Source organism: Ranitomeya variabilis, chromosome 1 (assembly GCF_051348905.1).
Source record: "Ranitomeya variabilis isolate aRanVar5 chromosome 1, aRanVar5.hap1, whole genome shotgun sequence".
Classification (NCBI taxonomy): domain Eukaryota; kingdom Metazoa; phylum Chordata; class Amphibia; order Anura; family Dendrobatidae; genus Ranitomeya; species Ranitomeya variabilis.
In genome coordinates, this window is record NC_135232.1 from 833,434,107 (window position 1) to 833,454,616 (window position 20,510).

The 20,510-nt window shown below is 44.9% G+C and overlaps 1 protein-coding gene across 1 annotated transcript in view; it reads left to right on the plus strand.

Moving 5' to 3' along the window:
* The first annotated feature begins 426 nt into the window (after positions 1-426).
* Positions 427-20,510, plus strand: part of LOC143786730 (small ribosomal subunit protein bS18m-like) — a 29,142-nt gene continuing 9,058 nt past the window's right edge. Inside the window, exons 1-4 of the mRNA XM_077275792.1 lie at positions 427-529; positions 9,872-9,909; positions 11,108-11,191; positions 19,152-19,209. Of these exons, the coding sequence (XP_077131907.1) occupies positions 442-529; positions 9,872-9,909; positions 11,108-11,191; positions 19,152-19,209 (268 nt within the window). The 5' untranslated portion in view covers positions 427-441. The remainder of the gene's footprint in view (positions 530-9,871; positions 9,910-11,107; positions 11,192-19,151; positions 19,210-20,510) is intronic.

The window sequence follows — 20,510 nt, forward strand, 5'->3', positions numbered from 1 at the left end:
ACGGGACGAGGATGAGATTGGCGCAGAATATTGTACACACTGGGATTAAGGGGAAAATTCTTGCGTATAATTTTTACATATAAATAAATGTGTAATCAGATGTCATATCCAGGCTGCGGCTCAATATTACTGCAAAAAATCACATGACAGGATTCATATATATCTATATACAATAAGGGTCCTTCTATCTACTGGGATTTAGCATTCTTATATAGAGCAGGCTAAATCCAAGTCGGCTAAAGGACCTGGTCCCTCTGCCGACTTGGAAATAGCCGACTCTGTGTGAGAAAGCTAAATCCCAGTGCACAGAAGGACCTGGTCCTTTAGCCGACTGGGATTTAGCTTTCTCACACAGAGCAGGCTATTTCCCAGTCGGCAGAGGGACCAGGTCCTTTAGCCGACTTGGATTTAGCCACAACCCAGGATACAGTGTGGGGTAGGATGCTGGTGGTCAGGGCATGGCGGGGCGCTGCGCTGAGGCAACATTGGCTGCCAGCACTGTGCACCTCCTCCTCCGGGCACAGCACAGGTAAGGAGCCGCAGACCGGGGGGGCACTGGCAGGACACCTCCCAGCATGCACTGGGGACATGGCAGTGACAGTCTACATAGGGCTATGATGGGGGGGATTTTCAGTCATGGACTCCCGTGGAATAGTGACTGGCAGGGTCTGGTCCATCAGCCACGGCCATATTCTGTGGCTGCGGTAGAGGAGACCTGAGGGCCACGTCCCTGCGCTCACAGCGCCTTGATGGGTAGCCAGCCCGTCACATCATTGTTGAGGCGTAACGTACAACTCGCCAGTTCTGCTCATAAAAAGGGCCATGGCTCCCGGGAGGTAGGAGGCGGTATAAAATGGACTGACTCCTCGAATATCTAATGCAGGACGTGCTGTGTTTTCATAAGAATTTGGAACGTTATGAATGAAATGTCCTAGAAATGTCTGTCCTGTTCCTGATCTAAGGTTCAGGGCTTTTAGCTGAGATGAATCTGTGCTGCACTTTATGCACATGCTCAGTAGTGACCAGTGCTGGGGAGTCGGAGTCAGGGTAATTGAGCAGGTGGAGGTTTGGCTTACCGACTCCACAGCCCTGGTTCTCGGGGCTACCATTGATGTGGCCACTGGACCGGGTCCTCCCAATTGATTGGCACCAGTATTCCCTGCCGTAATAGTCTGGGGTAGCCCATTACTTGGCCTCCAAGAAGATCTCTATCGCACATGTGTGATTTTCTGATCTGTGACTGTTAGGCCTCACTCAGACTCCTGTTTTCCCATCAGTATTCTATTTACATGTTTCAGACAACATGTGTCCATTATAATCTAGAGGTCTGTTCACGTTTCCATGTTTTTTTGTGTGTTTTCCAAAACATAACTGAGAGTTGTCTGGTTTACATCATGCGTCAAAATGACCCCTACGGGTCCATAAAGATGGTGGACAGCACACGGATTGTATGAGTGTATAATCCATCATTAGCACTGCAGGTTATGGGAGAAGCTTTGCAATGTATTTATTTTTTTCATACAAAATAGAAATCGCTGATGAAACTCAAAAAAGTGACCAATACTGATGAACAACGGTCCAAGTGTTTTTACTTACTATTAAAAATACAGCGATGTCTGAATGAGGCCTTAGGGTATGTCCACATATCCATGTTCACAAATTTTACGTCTGGGGAGGAAAGGGGGGAACCACAGCAGTATATTACTATAGCAGCGAAATGGATGAGGCGTCAACAAATCTCATCCACAGACCACAGTTATTTTCTTCTGAGAAATTGATTTGTGGTGCAGGGTTTATAAAATCTGCATTATGTCAGTTCTGATGGGAAATTGTTGCATATTTTCCCCAAATATTTTCAGTTCAAACATGGCCATAACATTTGTTATTTGAACAATGATCTAAGTAAAGGAACTGAAGGTAAATTAATCAAATGTAAAGACGATGCGAAGGTAGGATGGATAGCTAACACTAGAGAAGACTAGGATCTAGATAAGCTTGAACAATGGGCAGCAACTAATAGAATGGTATTTGTCAGGGAGAAATGCAAGATTCTACATCTGGGCTAGAAAAACAAAAATTAAATCTAAACAATAGGAGGAATAGAACTAAGCAACAGCACGTGTGAAAAAGACTTGTGCTGTGATGCAGCAGCAAAAAAGGCAAACACAGTTCTAGGATGTATTACAATAGGGATGCCCAACTATAGGCCTTTAGAACCACCAACAGTGCATGTTTTCAGGATTTCCTTAGCATTGCACAAACAAAGTGCAAATTATCACCTGTGCAACACTTAAGGAAATCCTGAAAACATACACTGTTGGTGGTCCTTGAGGACTGGCGTTGTGCATCCTTGTATTAAGATAAGCCTACAGTATAGATCACATGATGTAATTATCCCTCTCTACTCCTCCTTGTTCAGGCCATATCTGGAATACTGTATCCCTTTCTGGGCACCACATTTTAAAAAAGACATTAAAAAACTGGAGCAAGTTCAGAGAAGAGCGACCAGAATGGTGAGCAGACGGCAGAGTACAGGTGCTTCTCACAAAATTTGAATATCATCAAAAACTTAATTTATTTCTGTTCTTCAATACAAAAAGTGAAACTCATATATTATATAGAGTCATTACAAACTGATCTATTTCAAGTGTTTATTTCTGTTAATGTTGATGATTATGGCTGACAGCCAATGAAAATCCAAAAATCATTATCTCAGTAAATAAGAAAAACTAACAAAAAACATCTGCAAAGGCTTCCTAACCATTAAAAAAGGTTCCTTAGTCTGTTTCAGTAGTCTCCACAATCATGGGGAAGGCTGCTGACTTGACAGGTGTCCAGAAGGCAGTCACTGACACACTCCACAAGGAGGGTAAGCCACAAAAGGTCATTGCTAAAGAAGCTGGTTGTTCACACAGTGCTGTATCCAAGCATATTAATGGAAAGTTGAGTGGAAGGAAAAAGTGTGGTAGAAAAAGGTGCGCAAGCAACCGGGATAACCGCAGCCTTGAAAGGATTATTAAAAAAAGGCCATTCAAAAATTTGTTTTTTCAGTTGAGTTTCACAAAGTGTGGACTGCTGCTAGTCATTGCTTAAAGAGCCACCACACACAGATGTATCCATGACATGGGCTACAAGTGTCGCATTCCTTGTGTCAAGCCACTCATGACCAATAGACAACGCCAGAAGTGTCTTACCTGGGCTAATGAGAAAAAGAAGTGGACTGTTACTCAGTGGTCCGTGGTGGGTTTTTTTGCATTTCATTTGGAAATCAAGGTCCCAGAGTCTGGAGGAAGAGTGGAGAGGCCACAATCCAAGCTGCTGGAGGTCTAGTGTGAAGTTTCCACAATCAGTGATGGTTTGGGGAGTCATGTTATCTGCTGGTGTAGGTCCACTGTGTTTTCTCAAGACCAAAGTCAGCGCAGCCGTCTACCAGGAAATTTTAGCGCACTTCATGCTTCCGTCTGCCGACAAGCTTTTAGGAGATAGAAATTTCATTCTCCAGCAGGACTTGGCACCTGTCCACACTGCCAAAAGTACCAATACCTGGTTTAAATACGACTGTATCACTGTGCTTGATTGGCCAGCAAACTCGCCTGACCTTTACCCCATAGAGAATCTATGGTGTATTGTCAAGAGGAAGATGAGACACCAGACCCAACAATGCAGATGAGCTGAAGGCTGCAATCAAAACAACCTGGGCTTCCATAACACCTCAGCAGTGTCATAGGCTGATTGCCTCCATGCCACACGCCACATTGATACAGTAATTGATGCAAAAGGAGCCCCGACCAAGTATTGAGGGCATTTACTGAACGTACATTTCAGTAGGCCAACATTTCGGCTTTAAAAATCATTTTCCAAGCTAGTGTTATAAAGTATTGTAATTTACTGAGATAATGACTTTTGGGTTTTCATTGGCTGTAATCCGTAATCATCAAAATTAACAGAAATAAACACTTGAAATAGATCACTGTGTAATGACTCTATGTAATATATGAGTTTCACTTTTTGTATTGAAGAACTGAGATAAATTAACTTTCTCCTACGCCTCATTGGGGGACACAGACCGTGGGTGTTATGCTGCTTGCCACTAGGAGGACACTAAGTGATACAAAGAAAGTTAGCTCCTCCCCTGCAGTATACACCCTCCTGCTGGCCCTCAGCTAACCAGTTCTTGCTTAGTGTCTGTAGGAGGCACTTGGGTCTGTTTTCAGACCCCAACTTTCTTATTTTAATTTTTATTTTTCTGTAAATTTTTATTTTTTATTCAACGGAGTGAAGGGGGCGACGGATCCTTTTTTATGGGACCCGCTCTCCCCCGAACCAGCAACAGGCGAGCACGGCGAGTATACCTCCCCGTCCCTCTCCTGCGACGCGGGAGCACGCCAAATTTTACTCGGGCAACGGGTTTCCATCTTTGGTCCCGATTTCCCTTCCCCCTGCAAGACGGCGAGCACATAGAGCCTGCTCTAATGTTCCTCTCCGGTGGCCCGACATACAAGGCCCACATCACATGGCGTTGCATACTTGCGGCAGAGCCCAAAGGGATTGCAGAAGAGGATGAGGATGGAGCGCGCAGGGACAGGGGGACCTGCATTACCGGACTGTGAGTACATCAGGAGTTCCCCTCCTGCGCTCCGGATCGCTTTGCGGCCGCGCCACCTCACAGCTTCGGCCGATGTGTAGTCCGCACCTCCAGAAGCGCACTGTGTCGCCTCAAGGCGGCTTAGGCTAGTTTCACACTAGCGTCGGGCTCGGCCCGTCGCCGTGCGTCGGGCCGAGGTCCCCGACGCTAGCGTTGTCCCCGCCGCACAACGGGGGCAGCGGGTGCATATTTCCCACGCATCCGCTGCCCCATTGTGAGGTGCGGGGAAGTGCGGGGAGGTGGGGGCGGAGTTCCGACTGCGCATGCGCGGTCGGAAAAAGCGGACCGTCGGGAGCAAAAAACGTTACATGTAACGTTTTTTTCTCCCGACGGTCCGCTACCATACGCCCAAGCGTCGCAAAACGGTTTCACCGTTTGGAAATGCGTCGCAAATGCGTCGCAAATGCGTCGCTAATGTAAGTCTATGGCGAAAAAACGTATCCAGCAAAAACTTTTGCTGGATGCGGCGTTTCGCAAAAACGACGCATTTGCGACGTATTGCAGTTAACGCTAGTGTGAAAGTAGCCTTAGCCTTTTTTCCTGGCGCTTAGCGCCTGACGCGGAAGCGCTCAATTTTCTCGAGCAACGGGTGACCACCCCTAACTCTTACGCTGACGCCGGCTGCAGAAATTTACGCCCCGGCTGGGGCCTATTCATGGAAGTCTCGAGGCTCCGCCCACGTCGTGCCTGTAGCTCCGCCCCCTAAATTGGCGCTTCTCGCTCGCTGCGAGATTTTACCTAAACCCGCATGACCAGTATTCCCGGTCTTAAAGTCACACGACCAGCATTCTCTGGTCTTAAAGGCACGTGACCAGTATTCCCTGGTCTTAAAGGCACGTGACCAGTATTCCCTGGTCTTAAAGGCACGTGACCAGTATTCCCTGGTCTTAAGGACACGTGACCAGTATTCCCTGGTCTTAAAGGCACGTGACCAGTATTCCCTGGTCTTAAAGGCGCGTGACCAGTATTCCCTGGTCTTAAGGGCGCGTGACCAGAATTCCCGGGTCTTAAAGGCACACGTCCAGTTTTCCCTGGTCTTAATGGCGCACGACCAGTATTCCCTGGTCTTAATGGCGCACGACCAGTATTCCCTGGTCTTAAAGGCACACGACCAGCATTCTCTGGTCTTAAAGCCACACGACCAGTAATCCCTGGTCTTAAAGGCACACGACCAGTATTCCCTGGTCTTAAAGGCACTCGACCAGTATTCCCTGGTCTTAAAGGCACACGACCAGTATTCCCTGGTCTTAAAGGCACACGACCAGTTTTCCCTGGTCTTAACGGCACACGACCAGTATTCCCTGGTCTTGAGGGCACCATGACCAATCCGAAACTGGTCATAAATGAGGAGCCCTCTGCCGCCGATCCCAGTTTATCCCAGTGTAACTAGTTCCCTCAGCCTAAACTCCCTCGTAGAGCTTTTGCCATCCAGTCCGGATATGCGATTCACTGGACAGAAGCCTCTACGCGGGACGCTATGCCTGGTCTGATTTTTAAGGGCGACAGGCACTTTAAAGGGCGCCGGTCTCCCCACACCATCAACAGACGGGCACTCGAAGGTCCAGGCCTAACGCCAGGCAGCCTGTCCTGTCCACCCGGAGACCTGCACTCTGTGGATGTACAGAGGCATCCTTTTTTTTTCGGGTGTCTGAGCACCCCCCTCTGCATCACCACTATTTAACAGAAGATGCAAGTAGGTGAATTTCCCTCTCCACTTCCTTGTTAAGAGGATGGTGGATCGAGGCTCCTAATTTTTAACTCTGCAATGACCTGCTGGAAGCAGCGGCGCATTCTGCCACTCGGCAGATTAACCGGGTACAATCTCCTGTGGTTTACCTACCAGTATCCCTGCCCGATATGTCCTCAATTAAAAATGCCACGATCTGTCAAATAGCACATCTGGTTTGTTCCGTTTGGCAGCTACGGGTCCAGCCCTTTAACCTCCCTATCCGCCGCATGGATGCTAGAGCAACGGTCTCCTGCTTGAAGCCCTTAACTACTTTGATTCACACCAGTATCCCTTTCCTGAAGACAGTTCAGCTGGTCAATCATATTTTTGAGCGGGGGACTAACGAACAATCGTACGTTTCCGCAGCCCCGACCAACAGTGAAAGGGTTGTCCAGGACAGTCTAGATCTAAGGGATCTTGGTTACTAAAAGGTGGAACGATAAGTAGGACCGATTCCGGACCTCAAACTTCTAACAATCTTTTCACAAGGTTCTTCTTCTTCCTCGAATGGAGTCTCATCCGCTCAGCCATTACTTCAACAAAAAAGGTGCAGTTTCGGGCATCCATCGACATTCGGGATGCCTAACCTCTTCAAAAATTCCTTTGCTTTTCCATTCGTGAACAGCATTTAAGTCACGACCTTGTTCTTCGGCCTTGCTACCGCATCCAGGGTGTTCGCAAGGGTCATGGTGACTGTCATCTTGCACCTAGAGGCGTGGTCGTCCTATCCTGTTTGACCGACTGTTTACCCACCCTTGCAGGACTACGCTAAGTCGTCTATATCACTTGCGATACCCTCTCACCTGGGCTGGTGGCTAGACTTAGACAACTCCTCATTTCCAGCCCAGCAGATATCCTTTTTGAGGATGATCCAGTATTCTTCCAGAAGGGTGGTAAATCTCCCTCCAGACAAGGTCATGTTTTTTTCAACAGGGAGCTCGCGCTCTTGCTCACTCATCCCCTCATTTCATTCGATTTGCTGGGAAGGTTCCAAAAAAAAAAAACGGAGACGACAATGGAAACAGTTTCCTTTGCTCCGTTAGTTTTCAGCAAGTCAAGCAGCCTTTCAGACGATAGTCTCTGAGCTCCTTCTTCATCCGGAGTTTTTTCTCCCGGTTCCATGGTTACTAGTAACTTCCAATGCCAGTCCTCTTCTCCCGATCATTGCTCTGGAGATCTCAAGGGTAGTCCTATAGTAGGTCCACTCCTTATGGCGGGTCAACCCATCCGAATTCAATTGGACAACGCCACGGCTGTGTCATACGTCAATCATCTAGCGAGTACCCACGTTCAAGCACCATGGCCAAAGTACCTCACATGGGCCGAGATCTATCACTCGGTGATCTTGGCAGTTCATATCCCAGAAGTAGAACTCTGGGCTGCGAACATATTTAGCCGTCAGGGTTTCACCTCAAGTGAGTGGGAACTTCACCGGAAGTATTCCATCAGACCCGCCTTCACTGGAGCTCTACAGTTGTAGCTCGGATGGCGTCCTGACTGATCGCCGGGGTACTGGAGTTGGTTGTTCGGCCTCGAGATCCAGGAGCCTTCGCACTGCATGCTCCGGTTATTCCGTGGTACCAGTTTCCACTTCCGAAAGCTTTTCAGAAGCAGAAAGGGCCCCAGTGATCCTCGGAAATCCGTACTGACCACGTCAGTTCGCTTGCGGAGCTGGTAGCTTTCTGTATTTCTGCAACAAAACTGCAAGTAGGGACCACCTCGCAGGATGTTTTTCACATGTAATTCTTCCCTATTGCATACCGTTAGATCATTGGGATCTATTCTATTAGGGAAGGTTGCCCCCTTTCCTCTCGGCTATATCCTCATCCTGACGAGTCTTCGGTGCTAACGGGTCTTTTCAGACTTTTTTCTCTTATTTCCTTCAAGGCAAGGTTGTCCCCAAGCCTTCCCTGTCCCTAGTTACCAAGGTGGTATTGTATTACTACTGTCATGAGGGCATAGTTCCTCCCTCATCTCTTTTGGCACCACTCCACAAAATGGAATGAGGTCCCCTTATTCCAGACAGAGCAAGTGCTCTGAGTAGGTATGTCTTGAGGACGGCGTCCTTCCGAAGGTTGGACACTGTATCTTGGGTTTCCTACCGGTAAGAGGAAGGCTTCCTGACTTTTACAGGAAGGGTTTGGCCGTCTCCATCGGCCATTTAGCCTGGTGTATTCTTTCACCATCCAGTAGTCCTTCCGTGTTAGATGACAGCCTATCTCCCCATCTATCGTGGGTTCCAGGCACCAGGCGTCAACAAGACACGCCTGCACGTTTGCGGATTCGTCCAGTCCGCATGCATTCTTGAAGCATTATAATTCCCAGACTTCCACAGATGTGACTCTGGGCAGGCGGACTCTGCAGGCCACGGTGGCGCACTTGTAAGTAGCAGTTACACAGAGCCTGATCTGATGTTGTCCCCACCCAGGGACTGCTTTGGTACGTCCCACGGTCTGTGTCCCCCAATGAGGCGTAGGAGAAAAGGAGATTTTTGTTTACTTACCGTAAAATCTTTTTCTCCGAGCCAATCATTGGGGGACACAGCTCCCACCCTAGTATTGGCTTATGCTTATTTTTACAATCCGATATGCTATACTCTCATATATAATATGACATGCTGTAAGCTAATATTTTGTTACTGATCTCCTACTGCTTTTTGCACCGAACTGGTTAGCTGAGGGCCAGCAGGAGGGTGTATACTGCAGGGGAGGAGCTAACTTTCTTTGTATCACTTAGTGTCCTCCTAGTGGCAAGCAGCATAACACCCACGGTCTGTGTCCCCCAATGATTGGCTCGGAGAAAAAGATTTTACGGTAAGTAAACAAAAATCTCCTTTTTTGATGATATTCTAATTTTGTGAGAAGCACTTGTATATCCAACGAGGAACGGTTAAAGGATCTGTGAATGTTTAGCTTGCAAAAAAAGAAAGCTAAGAGGAGACTAATTAGCCGCCTACAAATATTATCTGAAGGGCTGTCACAGTGTAGAGGGATCATCCTTATTCTCATTTGCACATGGAAACACGAGAAGCAATGGAATAAACTGAAAGGGAGAAGATACAAATTGGATATTAGCAAAAGCTTTTTGTCAGTGAGGGTGATCAATGAGTGGAACAGGCTGCCGCCAGAGGTGATGAGTTCTCCTTCAATGGAGGTCTTCACACAAAGACTGGACAGACATTTGTCTGAGATGGCTTAGTGAATCCTGCATCCAACTCTAACATTCTATGATTATTTGATCTATTCGCCTCCTCAAGTGGCGGCCACGATTAACCATAATTTTATCATTTAACTTTTAATGGCTATTTGAAGGGAAGGAGAGGTTTTGGAACTGTGTATCAAAGACAGGAACGCCAATCTATGAAAAGATATGATGGACCATGAAATTAATGAATGCAAAAAAAAAAAAACTATCCTGATCTAGATGCAGTCGGTCAGTTGGACTTAAGAACATTGCTAATACCAGACATTTATTGATTGATGTATTTCTTTTCCTAGTAACCCCAGACAGTAACCGAGCAGCACTTGAAGATATGGTAAAGATAAAACTTTTGTACTGTGGAATTGTAGTTTAATTAATGTGTTTTTTGTTTTTTTTCTAATGGCGGAGCCTAAGACCGAATTGTTGCTGTCATCCCCCGTCTGCATGATTGTTGGTTACTTTCTTAGCCCTGTGAGACAGAAATGATGTGCTCATCAGGCAGGAAATTCACATATTTTGTAGCAATTTTTACAACCCCGTGGCATTTTGCTTGTAGTACTTATGATGCTGTTATTTCAGGCGACTGTGTACTGAGCCTACAGTATACATCAGGGCCGTTCCCATGGCTCGCCATTCGCTAGATCGAGACCAAAAGTGTGTTCTTTAGACCTCCCATCTGGCAGGCTTGTGTCCGTGTACCATTTGTTTTATTGTATAGGAAATTGCACAAGACTGGTTCCTGTAAAGAGAGCTGCCACAAAAAGAAAACAAAGATGACTTTGCAGTGTTTTCTTCCCTTACTCTCTATGGGGACACCATCCAGACAGTGGTGAGAGGCTCAAGCCTGGACTTGTGGCTGACACAGACAATATGGCAACACACACACCGCCTAGTGGCATTATATTTTTTTTAGTTCTTTTCTAATCCCAAAGACAACTCTAGTATAAAGGAATCCTACCTATTTCTGTATCCCTATCCCTCTGTATTGGTAGTAATGTGGCTAGTTTGTGGCAAAGATGGCCTCCTATGACAATGCCACACTTGCTGTATTACTACTAGTAGTAGGATTTGTGCTCTCTATTTTGATTTTTCTTTTTTACTTATCTCACATCTATTGAAAATCAGCAAGAACACTGGGCAGGGTTTTTTTGGTGGAGGGGCAAAGCCAAACAGTCTGACAGGTATCCTATCATTTATGCCAGAAATTTGTCAAAAAGGGAAAAGTGGGGCAAATTTATTAAGGCGTACTCCAATGGACATCTGCATGAGGTCTTTGCCATAGGTGTGACTGAAATATCTGCTGGATGATGGAGGCACCTAGCTGCTGTATGGGGGCAGTGCAAGGGGGAAACTTGGGGAGAACTTTAACTTACGGTAGTTTGATCGATTCCTGCGTGACTTCATGTTTTTGCTTGTATAGAGGAATCTGAATGCAATATTTGGCTTTAATTTACTACACAATTTTCAGTAGTTATTTCTTGCATATTGGATTTAAAAAATAACTGGTGTTTGTCACTTTTTATTCATTACAGCCACAGAAAATGGAAAATCCTTTTAAAGAGCCTCCAAAGAGGTGTATCTTGTGTGGCATCTCAGTAGATTACAAGAATACCCAGGTATGTGTCTACAAGCTTAAAGGTTGGCCTCTACTTTACTTGTTCCTTTCATGTGAACTAACTGCCATAGATAAGTAAGCATTTCAATAAATATCTTGCTTTGTTAAATAAGTCTGTGACCTGAGCTGCTCTTCTGGTGCCTGATCTCTGGCTGACTTCCTGTAATGTCATCTCAAAATCTTTCTGAGTTCCTGGCTCTGGAATCTGATGGGTGGGTGGAGCTTATTATGCTCGTGGGTGGGGCCTCATTCCGCAGAGCTCACGCCGCTCTTATGCATGTAGCTGCAGACCAGGATCTTTCTTATATATGTATTCAACAAGGGGTGTATGTGTGCGTGTGTACACACACTGCATACACATTGTGTAATGTGTATATATAACCCCGCTGTATTCCCCTTATACTAGGAATCTATTCATATTTTTCTCCTCATCCATCTATAAGTCAATGAGAGGGAGTAAGGGAATAATCTTTAGTACCAGGGCTGCGGATCTGGTGCTTAGCACATGATTTCTATTTCAGTGTTCATTACAGGAGCTCGTGCTGAGGCTGTGTGTGGCGCTGGGGGATGAGCTTAGGTGGTTTATAGACTGTGTGCTCACTGCTGGCTTGCAGCCCAGTACAAGGGGTATTGGGGAAATGTAGTCAGAAGGGAGCAGAGGATTCTGAAGAGGAAGTGATGGCTGTGACAGCAGAGCTGGAATCTTGTAATAAGTAATGAAGCAGAAAGGCATAATACATGAAAACTGGCAGAAAAGTTATATGGGTATCTTTAGGGGTACTATCCTTAACCCCTTAATGACCAGAGCTTTTTTCGATTTTGCATTTTCATTTTTCGCTCCCCTCCTTCCCAGAGCCATATATTTTTTTATTATTTTTCCGTCAATATGGCCATGTGAGGGCTTATTTTTTGCAGGACAAGTTGTACTTTCGAACAACATCATTCGTTTTACCATGTCGTGTAGTTGAAAACGGGAAAAAATTCCAAGTGCGGTGAAATTGCAAAAAAGTGCAATCCCACACTTGTTTGTTTTTTTTTTCTTTTTTGCTAGGTTCACTTAATGCTATAACTGACCAGCCATTATGATTCTCTAGGTCATTACGAGTTCATAGACACCAAACATGTCTAGGTTAATTTTTATCTAAGTGGTGATAAAAAATTACAAAGTTTGCTAAAATGGGGCAATTTTCCGATACCCGTAGTGTCACCACTTTTCGTGATCTGGGGTCAGGTGAGGGCTTATTTTTTGCGTGCTGAGCTGACGTTTTTAATTATGTAATTTTGGTGCAGAATACTTTTGATCACCCGTTATTGCATTTTAATGCAATGTCACGGTGACCAAAAAAACATCATTCTGGCGTTTGGAATTTTTTTCTCACTACACTGCGCCCTGCTCACAAGCTTACAATCTATGAGGAAAAGGACAGACACAAAAGGTGGATGGTAACAATTGCTTTCATTGTTCGGACCAGCCAAAGTGTAAGAATCGGGTGTTCATGTAATGCTGCATGAACCGGTTATTAGCCTAAGTATGTAACAGTACAGACACAGAGTGCTATTAAATGCATAAAGCATGTGAGAACATGATGCAAGGAACCTGGTTATGGTAAAAATTTTGAATGGGCAACACCAGTATAATTAGGTTAATGCGTTGAGGTGGTAGGCCAGTCTGAACAAGTGCGTTTTTAGGGCACACTTAAAACTGTGAGGATTGGGATTAATTGTATGCACCTGGGTAGTGCCTTACCAAAAATTGGCGCAGCACGTGAAAAAGTCTTGTAGACGGGAGTGGGAGGTTCTAAATATTGAGGATGCTAACCTCAGGTCATTAGCAGAACAGAGTGCACGGGTAGGGTGAGTAATATGAGATAAGACCAGTGCATTTCACTCCTGGTATACAGCATTCTAATATGCTGTGTATAAGTTGCCTATCCAGCCTGTAAGACAAGAAAAAGACCTTTTATAATACTCGCCTACGGTGCGGTCCGGTCAATGGGCGTCACTGTTTTGGTGCGGTCATCCATAGTTTTCCCGTCATCATGCTGAAACACTGGCCTACTTCTCTGCCGTGGTCATGGCAAAGCAAAGTACTGCAGTGCGCATGCCCCGGAAAAGGTCAAAGAGCCCTATAACGTGGGCACTGCTTTACTTTACTCTGCCCTTGCCAGGGCATAGAAGTATACCTGCGTGATACTGGGGTGTGTAGAAGTATATATTTGTGGCATCGCTGGAATCGTACTGACTTGAAGAATTGAGTTGCCTTATCAAGTTTACCACACAGTAAATGGCATAAAAAAATCCTGAATTGCTGGTGTTTGTTGATTGTGCCTCCCCAAAAATCGGATTGGAAAGCGATTAAAAAAATGTATGTGCCTGAAAATAGTACCAATATAAACCTCAACGCATCACGCAAAAGACAAGCCCTCACATGACTCTGTTGGCAGAAATATGGCAATGCAAAAACTAGTTTTTGCCAAAAAAGGGGTCTTTTGGTGTGTGACAGTAGCCAAGCGCAAAAAAAAAAATATATAAATCTGGTATTGCTGTAATCGCACTGACCCAAAAAATAAAGTTGTCTAATAACTTATTTTGCACGATGAACAAGCGTAGAAATATAATTTAAAGCCAATTCTCCACCTGCTGTTGATTCTCTCACTCTGCCTCCCAAAGATCGCAGTAAGGCTCGGCGCACATTTATTCTGCGCTCTACGCTGAGTGCTTACATCGGGGTTTCTGTGTAAATCTCTGAAATACATGACTCAAATGAAGCTCCCGGCGGAAGAGTCCCTATAATAAGGTAGATGGTGGCACTGTGGACGTTGTCTGGCCTATACTCCGGTGGTGTCAGTCTCTTTAGGCGTGCATAAAAGCGCGGTCGACCACAGTTTTGTGCAGTTCTGAAAAGGACACCGTTGAACAGAAGTCAGACAGAGCCCAGAGTAACTCTGCTGCCTTATAGTGAATGGATCCTTTTGGGGGTTTCATCTGAATCATGTCCCTTGGATATTTAGATGTAAACCCCGATACAAGTGCTCAGCGTTTAGCGCAGGATAAATGTGATCCCAAACATTATGTAAAATGTTCCCAATAAAAGCTTCAACTCAGTCCAGAAAAAAGCAAGTCCCCACTCTGGTCCATCATCTGTTAATGGAAATATAGGGGCTTCCACATTACTAGTAGCACAAAGGCTCTGTCAAAGCGAAAAGGCCCTCGACCCCCAAAACAAATTCGCAGCAGATACTGTGCTCCCAAATACAAATGCCCCCTTTAAAAGACCCAGTGTGGCTATACCATATTTAGCATCCACGTGTTTGGCAGGGGTATAATTTCCAAAATGGGGTCACGTGAGGGGGGATTCTGCTCTTCTAGCACTTAGGGGCTCTGTATATGGAGTCCGCAAACTATTCTAGGAAAATCTGCGCCTCAGGAGGCAAATAGCGTTCTTTCCGTTAAGGGCTGTGGAGTCTCAGTCTTTATAATAGAGTATAAAATGGTCGGACTCCTAAAATATATAACACATTGGGTACAGTAGTGCAATGCAAGATGTGCTGTAAATGTTTCCATAATAATTTGGAAAGTTATGAAATGTCCTATAAATGTCTGTTCTGTTCCTGATCTAAGGATCTCGGCTTCTAGTTGAGATTAATCTGTGCTGCACTTTATGTGCATGCTCAGTAGTGAGGCAGGGCTGTGGAGTCGGAGGTTTGGCTTACCGACTCCACAGCCCTCCTTCCGTTCCGAGTCTCACCATGTGGCTAACTGGTACTATACAGCCACACCTGGGGTGTTGCCATTTTTCCAGTTTGAAAATGTAAAATCTGGCCAATGGTCCAGACTGCAGAGTTCCCTGAAACAGCACCACAGGGAACTCGGCAGTCTGGACCTGCAGTCTCTATAGGGACCGTAATCCCTTCCCGTGCCTTTCCCGATTCTTGTCTTCAAAACCAATCGCTCTCTCCAGTAGCCCACATCTGAGTATTCCGCACTGCGTTTTTTTTCTCTTTCTCAAACTATTTTTCTTTAAGTGTGGTTTGAAAAAGACCCGCTATTGGGTCGAAGACGTTATCTCAACACCCTTATGTTTTACTGTGGTGACTTCAATAAACGCTTGCTTTTGATACACATTTGAAAATTCAAATTTAGAGTACGGCTGTTTTCTTCTAATATGACTCCTTTAGGATTAGGCATGATAGGAAGCAAACCCACTAATGCCAGAAGGTTAGGGGACAGAAATATATGAGCTGAGGAGAGTGTCAGTTTGCAGAGCAGAGATACTCACAGTAAGATGCAGGTCCTGAAAAACTACCACCAGGCTGTAGTCCAGGAGACAAGCAGGGCTGCAGTACGATTGCAGGAGGAAAAGATGCAGGTCGTGCAAAGACGAGCCACCTTACGGGTCCAGATGTCAGAAAATTGTGACGCAGAGAGGAAGAGTAGGGCCGGCAGTGTCAAAAAACTGTGTGCAGATGCCGCACTGCAGAGAGAGAGGAGGGGGCGTAGACTGAAAATCCCGCTTACTGAGGCCGGAAAGAGGGGCAGAGCTAACCGCCGGAACAAAGAGGCATCAGAAAACCCTTTCAATGGAGTTGGGAGGAGGGGGTGGAGCTAACTGCTAAAGCCAGGAAGAAGCGGTGCCCAAAGATACTGTGAAGGGGCGGAGCCAAACGCTAGGAGAAGTTGGGGCCTAGATTAAGAACAGTGGCCAAGGCACGGGAGGCAGCGCGGAGGACCAAAAATATACTGGTAAGGTAGCCTGCACCATCAATTCAGTGGGGAATTAAGTGACCAGCTATGGACCTGTAGCCCTATAAAGTGAAATAGGGTGCTCCACTGTTGGGGGAATCAGGGGACACTTGATGTGCTGCGCCAACTGAGCCTATCCATTCAAATCTTCATCTTTGCCTTCATTCATTATCCTCTTCTTTACCTGAGTTTTCTCCTCGTCGCCTCTGGACAGACCTGATGGAGAGAAGAAAAATATGTACCTCTCCATCCATGAGACCGTTCATAGATGTCCGAGCATCTTGGGATGTGAAACCGACATGCTCTGGTGGGCGAGTGGGCACGAGACGGGGCCATGACCGATGTTTGGATCACCTAAACACTCTTAATGTGTTCGGTGTTGGGGTCCTGAGGGATAGACGTCTGAGGATACGAGGTGGCAGTTCATGCTGTACTCATAATCTCTACGTGGGAGTACCTCACTGTCTCTACTTGGGAGTACAGTGTGACTGTTCATACTGTATCCCTCCAGAAGTAAGAAGATTCATCTGAAAAAGAGACGTTACTGGAAAATGACAAAAACTGAGGTAGATATGGTTCTAGTAAAAGACCCATGTCCACCCCCTACTGTCACTAAGCTAAAACTGATTAACCTAGTGCCAGTCGGTGGGGTGTACACTGCGGAGGAGGTAACTTTTTTTGTACATCGTGTCAGCCTCCTAGTGGAAGCAGCATACACCCCATGGTTTCCTGTGTCCCCCAATGAAGCGATGGAGAAATGTAATTTATGCCTATATTTTTCTCACTTTGCCAACTTAGGTTACTTTCACACTAGCGTCGCTTGCCGTCCGTCGCAATGCGTCGTTTTGGAGAAAAAACGCATCCTGAAAAGTTGCCCGCAGGATGCGTTTTTTCTCCATAGGCTTGCATTAGCGACACATTGCAACGTCAGACTAGCAACCGTCATTACTAACAGAGTACGGAGAGGACACTGGGAGGACTGGACGAGGAGACAAGGAAGCCTGGGAGAGACAGAGAAGCTGAACTGGCTGGACAGAGTGGAGACTCAAAACAGGCAGTACAAAGACAAAGGTGGACCTGAGTCACAGAAGCACAAATGACAGACAGGCAAGGAGCAGAGGAAGGAAACGCCTTATATACATGGAGTGCTGGAGGACTTCCGGTTGACAGTCCTCCAGGATCACAGAGAGGAGATACAGAGCGCCTGCAAATCAGAAAGAGGAAGTGCTGGAGTGGGCGGTGCGCACGCGCACCCGACGAGAGCCAGGGAGCGGAGAAGAATGAAGGAGAGGACGTGCGCCTGCAGGAGGAGCGCGCCGCAGCGGATAATAATGAGCGGAAGGAGTGGCCGTGACAGAAAGTAGCCTTAGACTATTTAATGCTGATGAATCACACACAAATAAGATTACAATAATATTTAAACACAGGTTGTAATGTAACAAATTAGGTAAAAAAAACAAAAACAAACTAGGTGAATACTTTTGCAAGCCATTGTGTTTTGTCAGTTACAAGGGGCATGTCTTTTTTTTTTTCTATTCAAGTAGGTCTTTAATAGATTAGGAATCATTATTTTAACTACTTATCTAGAATGTTAACCCTAGAACGCATACCCATAGAAATCTACACATTCACGCACCTGGGGCCTTTTAGGCCTGTTTACAATTATCATGGAATAACTCAAATAAAAATACTTTTCAAAATGTATTTTACAATTGCAAGGTAAGGATGCATTCCAACTAGCGCTGGGGTCCGCCAGGAGGGGATCCGCAATGGATCTGACCTCCTGGTGACCCCAGCTAAGGCTGGCGGAATCCTGGAGTTACCAGGAGGTCAGATCCATTATGGATCCCCTTCTGGCGAACCCCAGCGCTACTGGGAACACAGCCTAAGATGTGTATATTTCAAAACATAATTATGTGCATAAAACAACAAAAAACTAAGTAAACGGGCACGCCAAATATAGGCATTCTATATGCAATTTTTTTATGAAAACATTTTTTGGTTGTAGCAAACTTGGTGCAGGAATATTTATTTGTAGCTTTACATATTCCCCCGACAATTCTCGCATATTATTTTTTCGGCTGAATGTTCCTTGCATACATTTTGTCCGCAAGTAGAACAGAAACGCTCCGATTTTCTTTCCTTCTTTGCTGGACAAATATTGCAGCGCTTTCTTTTTTTTCTCTTTGCTCTGGATGTTCCAGAAAGCGTATTCCACATCGGATCATTGCCTCCGTAATTTGCCTTGATAAGCAAATCTGTGTATCACACGTAAACCTAGTACAGGCCTAAAAGGCCCCAGGTGCGTGAATATGGGGTAGTCCCAAAAAAAGGTTGTTTTACCGAAATGTCTGTAACATAAAAATATATGAATAACTGGAAATTACTAACAACTATATACCTGACGATTACCTAGATTTTCAAAATTCTAACTAAAGTACTTTTACAGAAAATAGAAAACAAGTAACCTGGCAGGCCTGCAAGGCCCCAGGTATGCGTTCTAGGGTTAACTATATGTTACTAATTTAACTACTTATGTAGAATGTTACCTACTGTATATACTCGAGTATAAGCTGAGATTTTTCAGCCCATTTTTTACTGCTTATACTCAAGTCATTGTCCTAGGGGGGTCAGCGGGGGAGCTGCGGCTGTGACATACTCACCTGCTCCTGGCGAGTTCCCTGCATGTCCGGTCTCCGGGCGCTGACAGCTTCTTCCAGCGTTGAGCGGTCACATGGTACCGCTCATTACTTATTAACCTTTCTGCAGTACTGTATGGGGAAAATGTGTCTATGGAGCATCTTATGGGGCCATTATTAACCTTTGTGCAGCATTATATGGGGTATATTTTAATATGGAGCATCTTATGGGGCCCATCGTAAACTGTATGGAGCATTATATGGGGCTCTTGATTCAATATGGATATTCAAAAACACAACCTACTGATGATGTCTCAATTAATTTTACTCTTATTGGTACCTATTTTTATTTTTGACATTTACCGGTGGCTGCTGCATTTTCCACCCTAGGCTTATACTCGAGTCATTAAGTTTTCCCAGTTTTTTGTGGCAAAATTAGGGGGGTCGGCTTATACTCGAGTGTATACGGTATATTTTACTAATTTAGCTTTTTTTTTTTGGTGCTATAAAATGTGCACCAAAATAAAAATTGGGCAAAAATAACCTTGTGGATTACTCTTCTTCTTGTATCATCCATAGCTCCTGTCTCAGTTTGTTTCACCTCACACTGGTCGCATTTATGGAAGGCATATAACAGGTAACTTTCAGGAGGACATTTTTATATCAACTGTCTCTGAAATGTTATGAACTGTGATTTTATTAAACATTTTGGGCAATGTATTAAATATTATACCCAGTTTCCATAATTGTGAATTCATTGGGGATAGATTTCTAATAAGGCTGAGTGGCATCAAAATGATTTTTACCCCTTAGTGACCGAGCCAAATTTTTGAAATCTGACCAATGTCAATTTATGTGGTAATAACTCTGGAACGCTTCCACAAATCCCAGTGTTTTTGAGAGTTTTTTTTCGTGGCACATTATATTTTATAATGGTAAATTTAGGTCGATCTGTTTTGTGTTTATTCGTACAAATATCAAGTCTGACAAATGTAAAATAAATTTTCAATTTTCAAACTTTGAAAATCCAGATAGTAATGCCACAGAAAAATATTAATAACATTTCCCTTATGTCTGATTTACATGAGCACTATTTGTAAAATGTTCTTTTATTTTGTTAGCATTTTAGGAGGTTTAAAAATGTAGCAGTAATTTTTCAAGGAAATTTACAAAATTATTTTTTAGGGACTTATCCAGGTTTGAAGTGACTTTAGCAGTCCTATATATTGTCAACCCCCCCAAAAGTGATACCATTTAAAAAAAAACGCACCCCTCGAGATTTTGAAAACTGGTAGTTCATTAACCCTTCAGGTGATTTTCAGGAATTAATGCAAAGTGACATGACAGGAATGGAGTGTGTTTTTTACCACCTAAATGTTGCTAACATCTGAACAGGAGGTCGCTTTATCCGACAGACTCTAAGGCTGTTATTTGGCTGTGAACTGCCATGACAACCATCAGGACCACACAATCATAATCTCAAGTGCCGATGAGGTTAAAGAGGAAGCCCCCGCACTCTGTTAAACATTTATATGATGTTGTCACTATTGACAGCAGCATCTAAGGGGTTAAATATATATGGACAGTGCCAACACTGATCACGGCTAATGCAGCAAGTCGTCAGCTATAGTGTACAGCCAACAGTTGCTGGATTGTCATCTGTATGGGGAGGCTATTCTCTTATATCTCAGGTCAGTAAAAAAACGTATTGGCAGTCATTAAGGGGTCAATATCTGGATGTCATCTTAGGCTACTTTCACACTAGCGTCGGGCCGAGGTTCCCGACGCTAGCATTGTCTCCGCCGCACAACGGGGGCAGCGGATGCATTTTTCCAGCGTATCCGCTGCCCCATTGTGAGGTGCGGGGGGGTGGGGGCGGAGTTCCGGCCGTGCATGCGCGGTCGGAAAAAGCAGACTGTCGTGAGCAAAAAATGTTAC